Source organism: Leucoraja erinacea, chromosome 6, assembly GCF_028641065.1.
Source record: "Leucoraja erinacea ecotype New England chromosome 6, Leri_hhj_1, whole genome shotgun sequence".
Taxonomy (NCBI): Eukaryota; Metazoa; Chordata; class Chondrichthyes; order Rajiformes; family Rajidae; genus Leucoraja; species Leucoraja erinaceus.
Window position 1 is genome coordinate 9,087,360 of NC_073382.1, and position 19,001 is coordinate 9,106,360.

Consider the following 19,001-nt stretch of genomic DNA (forward strand, 5'->3'; position numbering starts at 1 on the left):
TCCAACATAGTCATGTATGCATTCCCTTGAGGGATTGGTATAGCCACCCATCTGAAAACAATTGTGCCCTCAAAGAATAGAATAGAATAGAATGCCATTTATTGTCATTCAAACAGACATAGGTTCGAACGAAATTTCGTTCCTGCAGTCATAAACATCAAAAAAAGCCAAGACACACAATTAACATAATTTACATAAACATCCATCACAGTGAATCTGCAAACACTTCCTCACTGTGATGGAAGGCAAAAGTCTTGTCTCTTCCCTGTTCTTTATTCTTCTCCCGCGGTCAAACAGTCCAACTGCTGCGTCGAGGCAACCGGGGCTCCCAATGTTAAAGCCCCCGGCAGGCGATGGTAAGTCCCGCGTCCGTTAAGGCCGCGCTGGGCGATGTAAGGCCCTGCTCCGGAGGTCGTTTTAACCCTGCGATTTGGGCGGGAGAAGTTGCCGTTGCGGGAGCTCCGAAAAGCGGTCTCCCACCAGGGACCTGCGAGCTCCCGATGTTACCGTCCACCGGGCCTGCAGCCGGAGCCTCTGAAGCTGGGTCGCAGCCGCGCGCCACCACAGCTCTCCACGCTCCGAATTCGGCCAGCTCCGCGATGGTGAGTCTGCATGCTCCACGACTGGAGCCCTCGGGTTGGTTCCGGTTGGAGGCCACCCGCTCCACAATGTTAGGCCCAACGACAACGGAGACCCGACAGGGTAAAGGTCGGGTCCCCAGACAGGGAAGAGATTAAAAAGTCACCCACCCCCAACATATACACATCTAAATAATAAAAATAAAAACAGATGGACAGACTGCAGTCGAGCCGCTGCCACAAGGTGCCACCACACCACACTTGCCTTGCCTGCATCCACCCTTTCTTCCCAGCTCCCTGGTGAAATTCAAAGAATACCATTCATCCTTCTCATAGCACCGAGAAGAAATTGAATCAAAAGACATTAATGACCTCAGGCAATCATATTTACGATTTGGAGCTTGGGCACTCATCAAATCGACATTTGATATTGTTAATTATGCTACCCTCCTTTCTAGTCTTCATTGTTCAGCTCCACGGGATTGACATTGCATGTTTCCACACACATTCATCCGAGTACTTTTCCAGCAATTATTTCTTTGCTCCCCATTACATTTTCACTGAAGGATCTATTTCATTAATTCTCTTTAGCAACAGTGCATTCAGAGGCAGAGTTAGTTTTTGCTTGTTCTACCTTTCCATTATCCCACCAAGGAGCTGACAGCACCTCACTGGGCCAGGCCCTCCCCTACTACCAACCATCCAGTGTCGCCAGGACACCAGGCCTTAAACTGAGAAAATAAGAAATTGCACATCTCCTTTTGCAAAGATCGCACTTTTCAGAGACTTGTAACTTGCAAGATGACGCCAGAACATGGCTGCACTGCGTGCTATTCCAGAAGAGGATCTATTGAACTCATGTATAGTATGATTTGACTGGATAGCATGCAAAATAAGCTTTCCATGAGTTCATAAATCATAGGAGCAGCATTAGGCCATTTGGTCCATCGTCTACTCTGCCATTCAATCAATAGGCAATAGGTGCAGACAGAGGCCATTCGGCCCTTCGAGCCAGCACCGTCATTCAATGTGATCATGACTGATCATCCACAATCAGTATCCCCTGACTTTCTATCTTTAAGAGCCCTATCAAGCTCTCTCTTGAAAGTATCCAGAGAACCGGCAGAGAATTCCACTGACTCACAACTCTCTGGGTGAAAAAGTGTTTCCTCATCTCCGTTCTAAATGCCTTACCCCTTATTCTTAAACTGTGGCCCCTGGTTCTGGACTCCCCCCAACATCGGGAACATGTTTCCTGCCTCTAGCAAGTCCAAATCCTTAATAATCTTATAAGTTTCAATGATACCCTTTCATCCTTCTAAATTCCAGAGTATACAAGCCCAGCCGCTCCATTTTCTTAGCATATGACAGTCCCGCCATCCTGGGAATTAACCTTGTGAACCTAGACTGCACCCCCTCAATAGCAAGAATGTCCTTCCTCAAATTAAGGGACTAAAACTGCACACAATACTCCAGGTGTGGTCTCATTAGGGCTCTGCACAACTACAGAAGGACCTCTTTGCTCCTATATTTGATTCCTCTTGTTAAAAGGCCAACATGCCATTTGCTTTCTTCACTGCCTGCCGTACCTGCTTGCTTACTTTCATGGACTGATGAACAAGGACCCCCAGATCCCTTGTACTTTCCCTTTTCCCAACTTGATACCATTTAGATAATAATCTGCTTTCCTGTTTTTGTTACCAAATTGGATAACCTCACACTTATCCACATTAAACTGCATCTGCCCACTCACCCAACCTGTTCAAGTCACCCTGCATTCTCATAGCATCCTCCTCACAGTTCACACTGCCACCCAAATTTGCTAATGTTACTTTGAATCCCTTCATCTAAATCATTGATGTATATTGTAAATAGCTGCGGTCCCTGCACCGAGCGTGCGGTACCGCACTAGTCACTGCCTGACATTCTGAAAGGGACCTGTTAATCCCTACCCTTTGTTTCCTGTCTGCAAACCAATTTTCTATCCATGTCAGCACTCCACCCCCTCCATGTGCCCTAATTTTGCCCACTAATCTCCTATGTGGGACCCTATCAAATGCTTTCTGAAAGTCCAGGTACACTACATCCACTGGCTCTCCCTTATCCATTTTCCTAGTTATATCCTTAAAAAATTCCAGAAGATTAGTCAAGCATGATTTCCCCCTCGTAAATCCATGCTGACTTGGACCGATCCTGTTACTGCTATCCAAATGTGCTGCTATTTCATCTTTTATGATTGACTCCAGCATCTTCCCCACCACCGATGTCAGGCTAACTGGTCTATAATTCCCTGTTTTCTCTCTCCCGCCTTTCTTAAAAAGTGGGATAACATTAGCTACCCTCCAATCCACAGGAACTGACCCTGAATCTATAGAACATTGGAAAATGAACACCAAGGCGTCCACGATTTCTAGAGCCACTTCCTAAAGTACCCTGGGATGCAGACCATCAGACCCTGGAGATTTATCAGCCTTCAGTCCCATCAGTCTACCCAACACCATTTCCTGCCTAATGTGGACCCAACACCATTTTCCTTCAGTTCCTCCGTCACCCCAGATCCTCTGGCCACCAGTACATCAGGAAGATTGTTTGTGTCTTCCTTAGTGAAGATGGATCCAAAGTACCTGTTCAACTCATCTGCCATTTCCTTGTTCCCCATAATAAATTCACCTTTTTCAGTCTTCAAGGGTCCATCTTAGGTCTTAACTAATTTTTTTCTTCTTCACATACCTAAAGAAGCTTTTACTATCCTCCTTTATATTCTTGGCTTGCTTACCTTCGTACCTCATCTTTTCTCCCCGTATTGCCTTTTTAGTTATCTTCTGTTGCTCTTTAAACATTACCCAATCCTCTTGCTTCCCGCTCATCTTTGCTATGTTGTACTTCTCTTTTATTTTTATACTGTCCCTGACGTCCCTTGTTAGCCACAGGCACCCCTTACTCCCCTTGGAATCTTTCTTCCTCTTTGGAATTAACTGACCCTGCACCTTCTGTATTATTCCTAGAAATACCTGCCATTGTTGTTCCACTGTCATCCCTGCTAGGGTCTCTTTCCAGTTAACTTTGGCCAGCTCCTCCCTCATGGCTCCATAGTCCCCTTTGTTCAACTGTAACACTTACACCTCCGATTTACCCTTCTCCGTTTCCAATTGTAGATTAAAACTTACCATATTATGGTCACTACCACCTAATGGCTCCTTAACCTCAAGGTCCTTTATCAAATCCGGTTCATTACATAACACTAAATCTAGAATTGCCTTCTCCCTGGTAGGCTCCAATACAAGCTGCTCTAAGAATCCATCACGGAGGCCCTCCACAAACTCCCTTTCTTGAGGTCCAGTACCAAGCTGATTTTCCCAGTCTACCTGCATGTTGAAATCTCCCATAACAACTGTAGCATTACCTTTAAGACATGCAAATTTTAGCTCTTGATTCAACTTGCACCCTATATCCAGGCTACTGTTTGGGGGCCTGTAGATAAGTCCCATTAGGGTATTTTTACCCTTACAATTCCTTAGCTCTATCCATACTGACTCCACATCTCCTTTTCAATGTCACCCCTTGCAAGAGACTGAATTTCATTCCTCACCAACAGAGCTACCCCAACCCTCTACCCACCTGTCTGTCTTTTCAATAGGAGGTATACCCTTGAATATTCAGTTCCCAGCCCTGGCCCTCTTGCAGCCATGTCTCTGTAATTCCCACAACATCATACTTGCCAGTTTCTAACTGAGCCTCAAGCTCGTCTACTTTCTTTCTTATACTTCGCCCATTCATATACAACACTTTTGGCTTTGGTATTCACCTCCCCTCTCACACCGCTCACAATTGGCCCTGACCGTACTTTCTTATCCCTTCTCGAACTTTCCTTCCCATTAATTCGGGAGTCTTTTGTAACTTTTCCTGTACTCACTTCCCCTTCAACTCCATCTTTATACTCCCAATTATAGTCCCCCCCACTATTTAGTTTAAACCCACACGTGTAGCCTTAGCAAACCTGCCTGCCAGAACCTCAGTCCCCCTCCAGTTAAGGTGTAACCCGTCCCTTTTATACAGGTCACCCCTACCCCAGAAGAGATCCGGGTGGTCTATAAATCTAAATCATTGCTTCCTGCACCAGATCCTCAGCCACACATTCAGCTCCCCTATCTCCCTGTTCCTGTCCTCACTAGCACGAGGTACTGGAAGCAATCCAGAGATAATCACCCTAGAAGTCTTCTCCCTAATTCTCTAAACTTACTTTGCAGAACCTCCTTCCTCTTCTTCCTGATGTTGTTTGTGCCCCAGGGCAACAGACCATCCTCGAGTCTCGCCTGCTGCCACAGAATGTCCAGTCCGCACCTTGGACAATCACGGCTGATCTATCTCTCCCTCTCAACCCCATTCTCCTGCCCTCTTCCCATACCCCCTGACACCCAATACAAATCAAGAACATCTCAATCTCCACCTTAAAAATATCCATTAACTTGGCCTCCACAGCCTTTTCACTGTGTCTCTGTATAGGTGACAATGAATAAACCAGTGAATCAACATTTCAATCACTCAAATATTTGCTTTAATTAATATTCTAACCTCTCACCTTCATCTTTAATATATTCACAATGTATGACTGGTTATGTTAATCTCCCATCATGCTATGCCAGTGTAATCCTGATCATAACGTGCAAATACGAAATTCTAATCTCAGATCTGTTTTTTTTGGCAACCATTTTAAATCAAAATCCTCTGCATATTGGTGCTGAAAATGGCTTTACCTTACTAGCTATTATAAAATGTTTCATGATTTTGAACACCCCCCTTCACCTATTCTGCAGTAAAATGAATAGTCCAAGTTTCTCTAATCTCATCCCACTGTACAGTACATTTCTGATACCATTCTAGTAGGATTTACGGAAGACATTATAAGGTTCTGGTATCTTTTTGATGGCATGGAACCCAATATAGCACACAATACTCTAGATTGGTTAAATATTTCCTGAATGACTGCTCGAATATTTTGCTTTTATAGTCTCTAACCAACTATTTTTAACCCTTAATCAGCCCACTTCATGTTGACTTTAGAATCTCACCATTACAATTGTGCTGGTGATTAGTAAGGCTCAGACATACGCAGTTACCAGTGTAATTTTGTCTGTATAAGTAATCTTTGTATCTTAATGAAGTTGACAACATTCTTGGTTTAACCTAACTGAGTGCATTATTTGGAATTTTCTTCTGAAACATTTTGAGAAAATGTCTCAAACATAGCAGAAAAGTTAATGACATTCTCAATAATCAAATATTTACTTGTAAATAAAGGTCTTCATTGTTATTTACTGTCTGCCTTAGCTGTTAGATGCCTACAATTACTACATTTTAAATAAAGAACTTCCTTGGTAACAAACAATAAATTGCACTTACTGGTTCCCTGCTAAGCAGTCCGATTCCTTGCAATTTTTTATCTTCACGAGCTAGCAATAACAATTTTCCTTCAGTCCCTATTTCACGTTCACCTAGGTACATAATTCATGTTTAAAATATACAGTACTGAATAATTCATGTTTAAAATATACAGTACTGAATACAAGTACAGGTACATCTATATATTATAGATGCTAGAGATTTTATGTTAAAAGGTCCACAATATTATTTGAAAATCATGAACTAATCTGTAAAAATAACCACAAACTATAATGCATTTTCCACATTGTTTTACATACTATTTCTCTACTTTACATGAAACCATACAGTATATTAACATTTAGAGAAAAGCTAGATTACCCTCAATTTACCTGGAATAGTGCAACTTCAAGACCACTTAAAAATGACAATACCTTCTAGGATAGAGCTACACATGTGATTGGCAACCATCCACCATTATAAAGATTAATTCCTGCCATCAATGGCACTTCATGGTTGCAGTGTGCACCATTTGCACCACAAAATGCATTAAACCCAGGCTCCCTTGGCAGTATCTCGCGAACCCACGACTTCTACCACCTGGAAGGGCTAAGGGGGCAGAGTTTGGAATTGTCGTCTGCAAGCTTCTCTCCACGTGAGGGTTTCAAGTGAGGCAGAGGTGTACCTGCACCTTTGTCTACTGCACTCCCCCTACCTGGTTTCATCAGCCCATTGCCCCCTCACCATTGATCCCACTTATTAGATGCAATTTATTGATTTGCGTAGAAAAAAAACCAGGAAACCTGATTATCTGAATGACAATTGATTGGGAAAGGGAAAGGTGCAAAGGGACTTTGGAATCCCTGTGAACCAGCCCCTGAAAGTAATCATGCAAGCGCAGCAGATGGATGAGGTGGAAAATGGGATGTTAGTCTTCACTGAACGGAGTTGAGTATAAGAGACCAGCCTTGAATGTTGTGTGCAGTCTTGGTTTCATTTGAGAAAGGATGTTCTTATTGTGGAGGGAAAGCAGTAAATGTTCACCAGCCTGATTCCTAGTTTGGTAGGAATGACATTGGTAGGAGTGACATTGAGAAGAGACACATGGAACTGGAGCTGCTGGAGATGCAAATAAAACATAGGCAACGTTTCAGGTTGGGACCCTTCTTCAGACGGTCTGAAGAAAGGTCCTGGCCCAGATATCACCTAAACATGTCCTCCAGAGATGCTGCCTGACTCACTGAGTTACTCCATCCAGCACATTGTGTTTTTATTACATATTAGAAGAAATTGGGTTGATTACACTTATATTTGCTGGAAATGTAAAAACACTAACAGGACTGGACAGACTTGATGCGAGAGAGTCCAGGACCAAAGGCCAATTTCTAAGGATAATGGTAAGTCAGGTAGGACTGCATTGAGGAGACATTTCTGCACCCAGAGGCTGGTGATATTGTCGAATTCCACCACGGAAAGTAGTTGAAACTAAATAATTCAATATATTCAAGACGGAGTTATAGTTCTTCGGCTAAAGGGACCAAGGAATAAGGGGAGAAAGCAGGAGCAGGGTACCTAATTTGAATGATCAGCCATAATTCATATTGAATGAACTGGCGGTAGCTCGAAGAGCTAAATAGCCCACACATGCTCCAAAATTCTGTGTTTCTTTTAAGAAATAGCTGATAAAGTTTTCTCCTCAAGGATGTCTTGCATTTTCACCTGAAAAAAATACTTGGGTCAAGACTTAGAATTTATAACTGCTGTTGACAGGTTGTATGTATGCACGTGAAAGACGTATCACCGGAATTTTAATACTGCCACTGTTGAACTGCACAGAGGGCAAGCTACAAATCTTAGGAAAAGCACATGAACATTGTTTTCGAATGCTGACATAGCCTCGTAAATGCTGACAAATCCTAAACATTTAAAGCTGAAAAATAGCCAAGAATAAAGACTTCAGATCAAGGCCGCTGCTTGATGGTAATGGAATAAATTAAGTTAATTTTTATTGCATTGGATTCCTGGATGTTTATTAGTACCTTGTAATCACAGTTTGCAACGCTATTTTATCTTTGCATTGAATAAGTCTTGTTTTCCAAGGACAATGGTCCTGATTTCTTCATAACAGAGGCAGAAACCTCTCTTCCTAAAACGGCTCATATCTCCATGTAGAGAGATAGCATCAAGACTATTAGCTCAACAGGTGCTAGAGGACATGCCAAAGCAGGGCAGCCAAATGCATCACCCACCTAATTCAGAAGGATCTTACAGAGAGATGTGTATTAGACTGTTTGAGGAAATTGCAAGGTTATAAAGCAGCTGGCATTAATATTCAAATAATGCAGTTTTATTGAATAATTATTTTGCAATTAGGTTCAAACTTGGAGAATTTGCCTAGAGAGATGATTAACTTTGAAAGAAAAGCAGAAAAAAATATATAAAAGATCACCCTCACCCTAGGTAGACAAAAATGCTGGAGAAACTCAGCGGGTGCTGCAGCATCTATGGAGCGATGGAAATAGGAAACGTTTTGGGCAGAAACCCTTCTTCGGACGTTGCCTATTTCCTTCGCTCCATAGATGCTGCTGCACTCGCTGAGTATCTCCAGCATTTTTGTGTACCTTCGATTTTCCAGCATCTGCAGTTCCTTCTTAAACACCATCTCACCCTAAATGTAGCTTTACTTCTTTTGTAGAAAACATAGACATGGAGAGAAAATGATCTCCTACCTCATTAACTAACAGCAAGGTGACAAATTTTCATCCCTGTCTCTTTGGTCTCTTGAATCCCTGCTCATTTCTGCAAGGCTCCAGCCACCTGAGGCATGACTTTTGCTTCAGGTAATGTGCGACTGACTTGCAACCCGAAATCCTGGGAGTGTGTTTCATAGACTTACCTGCTTCCATCATAATGCAAAAGCAAGCTAGTGCTTAAGTATAAGCAAGTCATTTGATAATTTCACTCAATCTTTATTGTAACTTAAATCTTCACCAGCAGATGTAACGCAAGTTGTGACTGAATCCCCATTTATCAGTGATTAAAAAAAAACACCAGAAGAGTGGCAATATTATTTAGGTGAAGAAGTAGAACAACCTGCATTTGCTTTGGAGTAGAATAAGTATCACAAGGTTCTTCAAAGCAACAGTCATTTAAAAAATGATTGTGAGCCAAGGCAACAGACAATAAGTACCAAAGGTCTGGTCAAATATCTGCATTTATTGGACAACGTAGGTAGAGGTTCAGAAGCAAGTTGGAAAGAGGAAAGAAGAGAGACACAAAATGCTGGGGTAACTCAGGGTATAGAAGGAATGGGTGACATTTTGGGTCGAGACCCTTCTGCAGACTGAGAGTCAGGGGAGAGGGAGACACGGAGATAAGGAAGGGTAAGGTGTGAAGAACGATACACCAAAAAAGATGAAATTCAAGGACAATGTAGGATAATTGTTAGCTAGGTGAAGGCGATATCAAAGCAAACAGAGATAAAAAGACATGGGTACATGAGGAAGGATAGGTGAAGAGAAGAGAGATGGGGGGAAGGGGTGGGGTAGAGGAAGCAAGTTGACGGGATGTAGTAGCGGTGGGGCTAGGATGATAGGCAGAAAGTTTCAGAGTTAATGTTAAGGCAGTTGAAGGCATGTAATGTAATCCTAGCCGTTATAATATTAAACCTTCGTTCTACACTGTGGTCTTTGTTCAATCTGGCTCACCTCAGGAGAGTATGACATTAGTTAGTGCGCAGGACTAGTTAATTCTCCTCCTCCTAGACCAATCCTTCCATATTCCAGGACTAATTATAACTTAGTCACCATTGCCACATTATCTGGTTTCATGCACAACTAGAGAATAAATCAAGGATCTTTCTGCATTATAAATATTACAAGTATGTAGAGTAAACTCAAGCTATAGAGGAGGTTGCAACAGCCTACCGTAACAATTTACTTGTTCAAAAAGGAACTGCAGATGCTGGAAAATCGAAGGTACACAAAAATGCCGGAGAAACTCAGCAGGTGCAGCAGTTTCTTTATTGTCATTGTAACATGAACCATGTACAACGAAATTGAAAAATGTCAGCCAGTCAGTGCACCATTCAAACATTTCTAAAAGGTAACGATACATACAAGGTAAAATATAAAAAAAAAAAAGATAAACAACTAAAATAAATATCATGAAAATAGCACGCATAAACACCCAACCCTACATCCTTCTGTCTATTTCACAGTGTACCATTGTCCCTTAGTATGTATTGCCCCTGCGTTCCTTGGCGGCTACATTTAGTGCCTTTATAGCAGTGAGGTTAAAAACTGTTTTAAGTCTGTTTGTCCTTAGACATCTATGGAGCGAAGGAAATAGGTAACGTTTCGTGCCGAAACCCTTCTTCGTAACAATTTACTTACTTGGTTGATGCTGAGGAGAACCCAAATTCAATGTGTTTTCAGCTTCACCAATTGAACATCCATTAATTGGAGTCCCACAATCTGCTAAAACTGCAAGACAAGTGGACATGCCGCAGTCCCACAATCTTGCTGTTCCATCTCTCGAGCTTGAGATGATATTTCTTCCACGCTCTACAATTGCTGTATCGAGAATACCTTTGTAAAAGAAGGAAACATACCATGAACAAGTATTTTCCTCTACTTTAATACAATCTATAAACAAAAGTATTTTCAAAATTGAATAACTGATTCAATTTTGCAAGAGCAAGACAAATAAGATTTAGTACTTAGCTACTCTGCTTTGCCACGTCCTCAAGCACTTGTAACAGCCCCGATGCCAAGTCTCTTTATAGAACGATGACTGCACAGTTGGGATATTTTGTTAAAGCGATGCTTATATCTTCTTAAAACATTTAACTGCAATGAATTATTGTGCATTACTTAGCCAGATAGTGACAGGAGATGTACAACAAAGACACATGTTGGTAAAAAGAGATGCGAGACTTGCTTAACCTGGCAAATATGAAAGGATGACTGTAAGGAAGCCAGCAGAACTGCAGACTTCGAGACTGACACAGTATTCTTGGGTTTAATCCTCCTTTTGTCAATTATCTTTCCACCCCTGGGTAATGTCCTCGTTCAAAGCCTCACAGTCAGTAGTTTTAATTTTTCTTTCATGAAACACATTTTGAATTGTTAAATTTTTAAAAATTGAATAATTATTTCTATATAGGTAAGCAGTTTTGCTTTGATTTTTGTTTTAAAATTAGAGCATTAATATCCCGGAACTGAAGAAACTGAGAACTCAAAAGATGACTCTTAAACAGCTAGCCATTAACTCAAAGATAGACACAAAATGCTGGAGTAACTCAGCAGGACAGGCAGCATCTCTGAATAGAAGGATGGGTGACATTTCAGGTCGAGACGCCTTTAGAAGAAGGGTCTCGACCCGAAACGTCACCCATTCCTTCTACCCAGCGATGCTGTCTGTCACGCTGAGTTACTCCAGCATTTTGTGTCTATCTTTGGTTTAAACCAGAATCTGTAGTTCCTTCCTACGACACCTAGCCATTGACTCAAGTCCTTTTTAGATTTGTTTAATTAAAAAAAAAAAAAAATCAAAGCAGCTTTACAAGACATATGGAGCTACTAGGAAAATGGGGGAGAAAAAAACAAAGATAAACTGCACTAAAATATAGAAAATTGCTGGAAAATACTCAGCAGGCCTCCAGCATCTGTAGACAGAGATATAGAGTTAATGTTTTAGGTTAAAGACATACAGGAGGTGCAACCTTAACTACTACATTTTTCTATTATTTCAGTTTTCAGAATCAATTTTACTAAATTTCAGATACCTGCAAGGTATGGTTTCACTTTGTAGAATATTTTACTGAAGAATAAATCCTAGCAGTCAATGAATAACGTCTAAGCCTAAAGTGAGGTTTACAATAACCAAACTTGATTTTTTTCTTCAGAATCCATTTTCTCAATGATTTGCATACATTTTGTTTGTGCATAAAATCCATAAAATCAGCTGTTTACCTCCTTTGTGTCCATTTAAAGTTACGGAACAATTTCCATCTTCAACGGACCAGATCTTTAACTGAGCATCCATTCCTCCACTTAGAACGACAATGCCAGATGGAAAAAATCTACAAGTATTCACGTCGTACACATGGCCAACCAGTTCTCTCTAAAAGTGAACATTTATCAAGGTTTAGAGATACGAATAATCATTTAAATTTATTTATAAACACAAAAAATGCACATGCTTTGAAACACTGGAAGTATTATTTCTAAGTGATCAACTCATTACAATAATCCAAATCTTTAATGATTGTTATGTTACTATTCTTGCCTATGCATTTGCATTGGAGCCCAGCACAAATACAACAAAAGGTGATGAAAATACCTGCACAATAAGGATCAGTTCTAACAAGCTATATCAGAATGATTATAGGAGAATAATCTTAGAAGAAGCAAGAAACAAAATGCAAGAGGAACTTAGCGGGTATGGCAGCATTTGTAGTGGAAATGGATAAATGATGTTTCGGGTCGGGACCGTTCTTCAGACTGACTGGAGTAGGGGAGAGAAACCTAAGCAAATGATAGATGGAGAGAGGAGGACAGATGAACCATTCTACATTTCCTTGATCATCATCTGCCTTGATCTGTCCTTTTCACATCTTACCCATCCATATCTCTAGCCTCCCTTTCCCCTGACTCAAGACCGCTCCTCAGACCAGTCTGAAGAAGGGTCTCGATCCGAAATGTCACCCATTCCTTCTCTCCCGAGATGCTGCCTGTCCCGCTGATTTACTCCAGTATTTTGTGTCTACCTTAAGTGATAGGTGGATACAGGTAAGGGGAGGTAGGTGATTGGCAGAAGGGTGGAGTAAGCGACAAGCACTAGAGGTGTAAAGGAGACAAGAGGGTGCCGGATAAGGAAGGAGGAGGAGAAGAAAAATGTAAAGCCGGAGGGAGTGATATGGGTTAATGGGACGGGGGGGAGAGAGGAAAGAAGAGGGGGGAGAAAAGGAAAATGTGAGACTTGAGTATGGAAGATGAACGTATGGAAGAGGGGAAAAGAGCAACATGACAGAGGTGGTGGAAGATTGTAGGGAAATATGTGTGTGTTGTTGTTGGGGGTTACTTCTTGAAATTGGTGAATTCAATGTTCATAATGGGTTGTAAGCTACCTGTGGAATATGAGGAGGAATATGCTCTTCCAGCTTGTTTTAAGATACCCAACCCCAATCAGTCCGAGGAAAGGTCCGAACCTGAAACATCATCTGTCCTTCAAAGGTCCCAACCTGTCCATTCCTGTCCTGCTGAGTTCATCTAGTACTTTGTTTTTTTGCTCAAGATTCCAGCATCTGCAGCATCTTATGTCTCAATCTCATATCAAGGTTTTATTACAACTGTAATAAGTTGATTCCGCATCAGTTTCCTCACTTATGAGGTGACTGGAAAATGCTGATGTCATTACAGCTTCATAATCTCCCCAGGCTGTCCAAACAAAGCGAAATTTTAACTACGTAATCTCTCAAAGCCCTCTTAGTTATTAAAAATGCACGTTCAATTTTGTGTGATATTTAATATGATTCAAAAATAAACTCAGAACAAAAAGGTCACAATCTCTCCAAGGAATCTGATCAAGACAGTCTGAAATGTTTTCCCCTTAGTCCCGAAAAATAAAATTGTCAGGACAAAATTATCTTGTGTATTGTGTTACTAAAACTTGAAAAGTAATTAAATAGACACTCACCCTCAATTCTCCAGTGTTGGCCTGCCAGACTCTCATTGTTCCATCTGTGCTGCAAGATACCCCCAGTCCGCCACCACTAGATATATCCATGCTGGTTATCTAGATGCAAGATTTAAGGAAGCAATGCTGTACTTAAATCTAACATAATACACTTTATGTCTGAAACATGCAGAGGCATATGGCTAAATTCCAGGAAGGATGGCAGACTGAGTGAATTAAGATCTTGCATTACTGTTAATATTGTTTGGCTGTAGTTTTTATGTGGAGATGTTTATACAATTACACATTACATCATAATTACGAAAGATCTAAATGTTTTATTGTCAAATTTTAGTAGCTGCTGCGTGATAAAGATTGTAATAATTTATGAAAGAAAATCTTGCATGCAATTTTTTTTAATGCTACTCACTTCATTCAATAAAGGATGAATTTGCATTCAGGCAATGAAATAGTCTGATTAAATTCTGGAGCCCATCTCTCAAAAGTGCAATTAATATCTTGGCACTGAAAGATTAACTACGTTAATACCAAGTAATCAGGGGGTATGACCAATAAATAAAACGTACAATCTTGTTCAATAATGCCATTAGTCGAGGGTACTCCCATTAGATTAGCTTTCACAGCTTTGTTTGTGGGAAGTCTTCCTTGCCCAAGACTTGTGACAGACAAAAGGCTGCAAGCAATGTGTTACCATCTTATTCTCTTCTACACAAGAGTGAGATTTCTTAAAAAATAACCATATATGGCATGAAGAGTTTAGTAAAAGACCTGTTGCTGTAATAGTTGAGACAAAATCTACAAAATAATTATTTTTGATGGATAAGTAAAATTCCGATAATCCACCACCGCACTATTTGGATTTTCCATCTGGTTCACCGATTGCTGATCCCTGTGCTCACTAATGTACAGCAGCTTCTGTTATCACACATCCTTTCCTTCACCAGATCCAGGAGGTTCCCTTGCTCCCTTTCACCAACTGGGGCCCCAGTTCCTGCACACCCTTCAAACTCACCCAGTCACTTCCAGAGGTTGTTTGAAATTCACATAGTTCTGTTCCCCATGCTCCCTTGAAACTTATTTTGGTTCACTGGAAAATGTATTATTCTACTGCACTATATCCAAAAAAAAAAAAAAAATTAAGTGCGTAGAGATATTTATTGGAATGACATCCAAAAGTCTGAATAATCTGCTGGTTCGGCACCGCCTAAAACAAACTTTTACAGTACTTTATTCTCCAAATAAAAAATGTTAAACTAGTCAATTAAATTTTATTAATCCAATTAATCCTTTTCCTCATCTACTTAACAAAATCTACAGCCAGCACTAACACTGTAGGAACCTGAGATGCTCACCAACATATTAATAAAGTCAATATGAGATTATTAACACACACAATTTTCAAATGAACATTGCAGTCAAATTAGGCTCAAAGCAAAGCCTGCTGTTGTCCCAATAAAAGTACTAACATCTCTCTGTTTATATAGGTAAGGAACATCTCAGAAAAATATGAACTTACACTTTTGGTGTGTATTCTAGAGAATATTGCATAAGGCACAAGAAATTTTGAGGCTGCATTTCCATCTGGGCAGGAAATTAAAATGCTTTTCTGCAAGAGAAAAAAATAGACTTTTAAAAATTGAATGCATCACAGATCATACACTGCATCTTCACTAATGATAATATGAAAGGAAATTATATTGAGGAGTAGAAGGTAGACAATACTGGAGAAACTCAGCGGGTGAGGCAACATCTATGGAACAATAGACAATGGACGTTAGGTGCAAGAGTAGGCCATTCGGCCCTTCGAGCCAGTATCATCCCCAATCAGTACCCCGTTCCTGCCTTCTCCCCATATCCCCTGACTCCGCTATTTTTAAGAGCCTTATCTAGCTCTCTCTGGACAGCATCCAGAGAACCTGCCTCCACTGCCCTCGGAGGCAGAGAATTCCACAGACTCACCACTCTCTGTGAGAAAAATTGTTTTCTCGTCTCCGTTCTAAATGGCTTACTCCTTATTCTTAAACTTTGGCCCCTGGTTCTGGATTCCCCCAACATTGGGAACATGTTTCCTGCCTCTAGCGTGTCCAAACCCTTAACAATCTTAGGTGACAGGAATAAGGAATAGGTAACGTTTCGGGACGAGACCCTTCTTCATACTGATGTGGAGGTGGAGGTGCGGGAAGAAGAAAGGAAGAGGCGGAGACAGTAGGAGGTGGGAGAGCTGGGAAGGGGAGGGGGAGGAGGGAGAAAGCAAGGACTACCTGAAATTGGAGAAGTCAATGTTCATACCGCTGGGGTGTAAACTACCCAGGGCTCGAAATTAATGGTTGCCCGCTTACCAATGGCCAGCTAAAGTCTCACTGGGCAACCTAAAAGCCATTTTGCCTGGCTTGGCAAGCAGCCGGGACACCTGCCGTTCAACTGAGAGCGGGTCCCCCTCTCTATCTCTCTCTTTGTCACTCTCCGTCTCCGCCCGTCATCCGTGTCGGGGCCGCCTGGTCTCCAGCCGCTCCTCATCCGCCGGCACGGCCGGCCGCCTTGCACATGCGCACAACCACAGCCAGCACATCATCGGCCAGCCCTGCACAAGCACACAACCACGGCCAGCACATCATCGGCCAGCCCTGCACAAGCACACTGTCACGGCAACTGGTCGGCACCGGGTACTTTCTCCCTCCCTTTGCATTGTGGGAGATCTGGCTGCCATTGATGTCCGGTCGCCGCCCCGCCGCGACCGCTAAAAACCAACGCAGAATCACTCCGTGGAGCTGGAGTAACTCTTGCTTCTTGGTTTCCTGGGCCCACAAAAATATTCCAAATGGAATTTAAACTGGAGGTGGTGGAGGGTCCAAACTCTGAACAATAACAGCCTATTGCACTATCTGTTTATTTATTGTGTATATATATGGTCTATGGTATACCGACACACTGAACTTTTATCTCCTGTTCTGTATTATGTTTACATATTCTGTTGTGCTGCAGCAAGCAAGAATTTCATTGTCCTATCTGGGACACATGACAATAAACCTCTCTTGACTCTTGACTTGGACTTCAGCAAAAAAGGGTTTTTGGGAAAAAAGAGCTACCTTAAATTGAGTTGTGTCTGGTTGGGTAACTATAATAATAATAATAAATTTTATTTATGGGCGCCTTTCAAGAGTCTCAAGGACACCTATGGTAGGGTGAAGACTATTCCATGCTTTAATTGTGTGGGGGAACTCCATGGAGCAGCCAGCATCTCTGGATAGAAGGAATTGGGTGACGTTTCGGGTAGAGACCCTTCTTTAGACTCCCTCTGGTTTTAGTGTTTTTAGTTTAATTTAAAGATACAGCAAACTCCATACAGACATCACCCATATTCAGGATCAATTTTGGGTCTCTGGCACTTTTAGGCAGCAACGTTATGGCCAATGTACTGCCCCATAGTCTTGAACTGAATTAAAACATACAGTAGCTGTAAAGGGGAACATAGCGTCACTTAAGAGATTTAAGACTGAAAATGGATAGTTCCTTTTTTTATCAAGGTATATTTTTTTGTGTGTTGGAAAACAAAATATAGTGGCACAGCTAGTAGACTTGCTGCCTCACACACCTGAGATCTGTGTTCTATCCTGTCCTCAGGCACTGTCTGTGTTGAATTTGCATTCTCCCTGCAAGCATGTGGGTTTCCTCCCACATCCCAAAGACGCATTGGCTTTATAGGTTAACTCGTCTCTGTAAAATTGCCCCTAATGTGTAGGGTGTGGGTGTGGAAAGTGGGATAACAGAACTTGTGTGAATGGGTGGAAGACAAAAAAGCTGGAGAAAATCAGCGGGTGAGGCTGCATTTATGGAGCGATGGAATAAGCGACGTTTTGGCTCGAGACCCTTCTACAAACTGATGTCGGGGGGGGAGGGGCGGGAAAAATTCCTTTCCGAATCGGAGACAGTAGGCTGTGGGAGAGTTGGGAATGGGAATGGGAAGGGAAGGAGGGAGAAAGCAAGGACCACCTGAAATTGGAGAAGCCAATGTTCATACAGCTGGGATGTAAACTACCCAAGCAAAATATGAGGCGCTGCTCCTCCAATTTGCAGTGGGCCTCACTCTGGCCATGGAGGAGGCCCAGGACAGAAAGGTCAGATTCGGAATGGGAAGGGGAGTTGAAGTGCTGAGCCACCGGGAGATCAGGTTGGTTATTGCGAACTGAGTGGAGGTGTTGTGCGAAGCGATCGCCAAGCCTGTGCTTGGTCTCACCGAGGTTGATCATACGCTGAATAATCCAACCACATTTTTGTTTGGAAGTGGAAAGAAATAATAGAAATTACATTCATTGCAACGTGTAAAAAGAGTTGAGATATTGTATAATAATTTTGCTGCATGTCATTGTGGTGTGGTATATATCATGACTTGATTGGTGAATATGTTTAGTTTGTGACTATATTTGAAGCAGAAATAATATGTGTATGTTTCATTGAGCATAATTCCGACTGGTAACTACGCACTTCGTCCGAGCACATTATCGCATGCGTCATGCAAGCCGTCTTAACTGATCACTGTCATTTGGCAACCTAAAAAGCTGCCTAAGTTAAGTGAGAGCCCTGCTACCCAAGCGAAATATGAGATGCTGCTCCTCCAATTTGCGGTGGGACACACTCTGGCCCAGGAAGAGGCCCAGGACAGAAAGGTTGGATTTGGAATGGGAGGGGGAGTTGAAGTGCTGGGCCACCGGGAGATCAGGTTGGTTAGTGCGAACCAAGCGGAGTAGGGCAGCTGATAACAAGCCCACGCTTGGTCTCACCGATATAGATCTGCTGACACCTAGAGCAGCGGATGCAATAGATGAGGTTGGAGGAGGAGCAGGTGAACCTCTGCCGCACCTGGAAAGACTGCTTGGGTCCTTGGATGGAGTCAAGGGGGGAGGTAACACGACAAGTGTAGCATTTCCTGTGGTTGCAAGGGAAAGTACCAGAGGATGGGGTGGTTTGGGTGGGAAGAGACAAATTGACCAGGGAGTTACGGAGGGAGCAGTCTCTGCGGAAAGCCAAAAGGGGAGGAGATGGGAAGATGTGGCCAGTGGCGAAAATGTCGGAGGATTATCTGTTGTATGTGACGGCTGGTGGGGTGGAAGGTGAGGACAAGGGGGACTCTGTCGTTACAAGTAGGGGGATGGGAAGTGAGAGCGGAGCTACGGAATATAGAGGAGATCCTGATGAGAGCCGCATCTATAGTAGAAGAGGGGAACCCCCGTTCCCTAAAGAATGAGGACATCACCGATGCCCTGGTGTGGAACGCCTCATCCTGGGTGCAGATGTGGTGTAGACGGAGGAATTGTTAGTAGGAGATAGAACCAACAGAATGTTGCC

The 19,001-nt window shown here is 42.2% G+C and overlaps 1 protein-coding gene across 1 annotated transcript in view; it reads right to left on the reverse strand.

The window, feature by feature from the left end:
* The window catches only part of LOC129697877 (proteasomal ATPase-associated factor 1-like), a 44,764-nt gene that overhangs the window by 16,730 nt on the left and 9,033 nt on the right, over positions 1-19,001 (reverse strand). The window contains exons 4-8 of the mRNA XM_055636577.1: positions 15,175-15,264; positions 13,659-13,757; positions 11,933-12,083; positions 10,352-10,546; positions 5,979-6,070 (exon numbers count right to left, since the gene is read on the reverse strand). Coding sequence (XP_055492552.1) covers positions 5,979-6,070; positions 10,352-10,546; positions 11,933-12,083; positions 13,659-13,757; positions 15,175-15,264 — 627 coding nt within the window. The remainder of the gene's footprint in view (positions 1-5,978; positions 6,071-10,351; positions 10,547-11,932; positions 12,084-13,658; positions 13,758-15,174; positions 15,265-19,001) is intronic.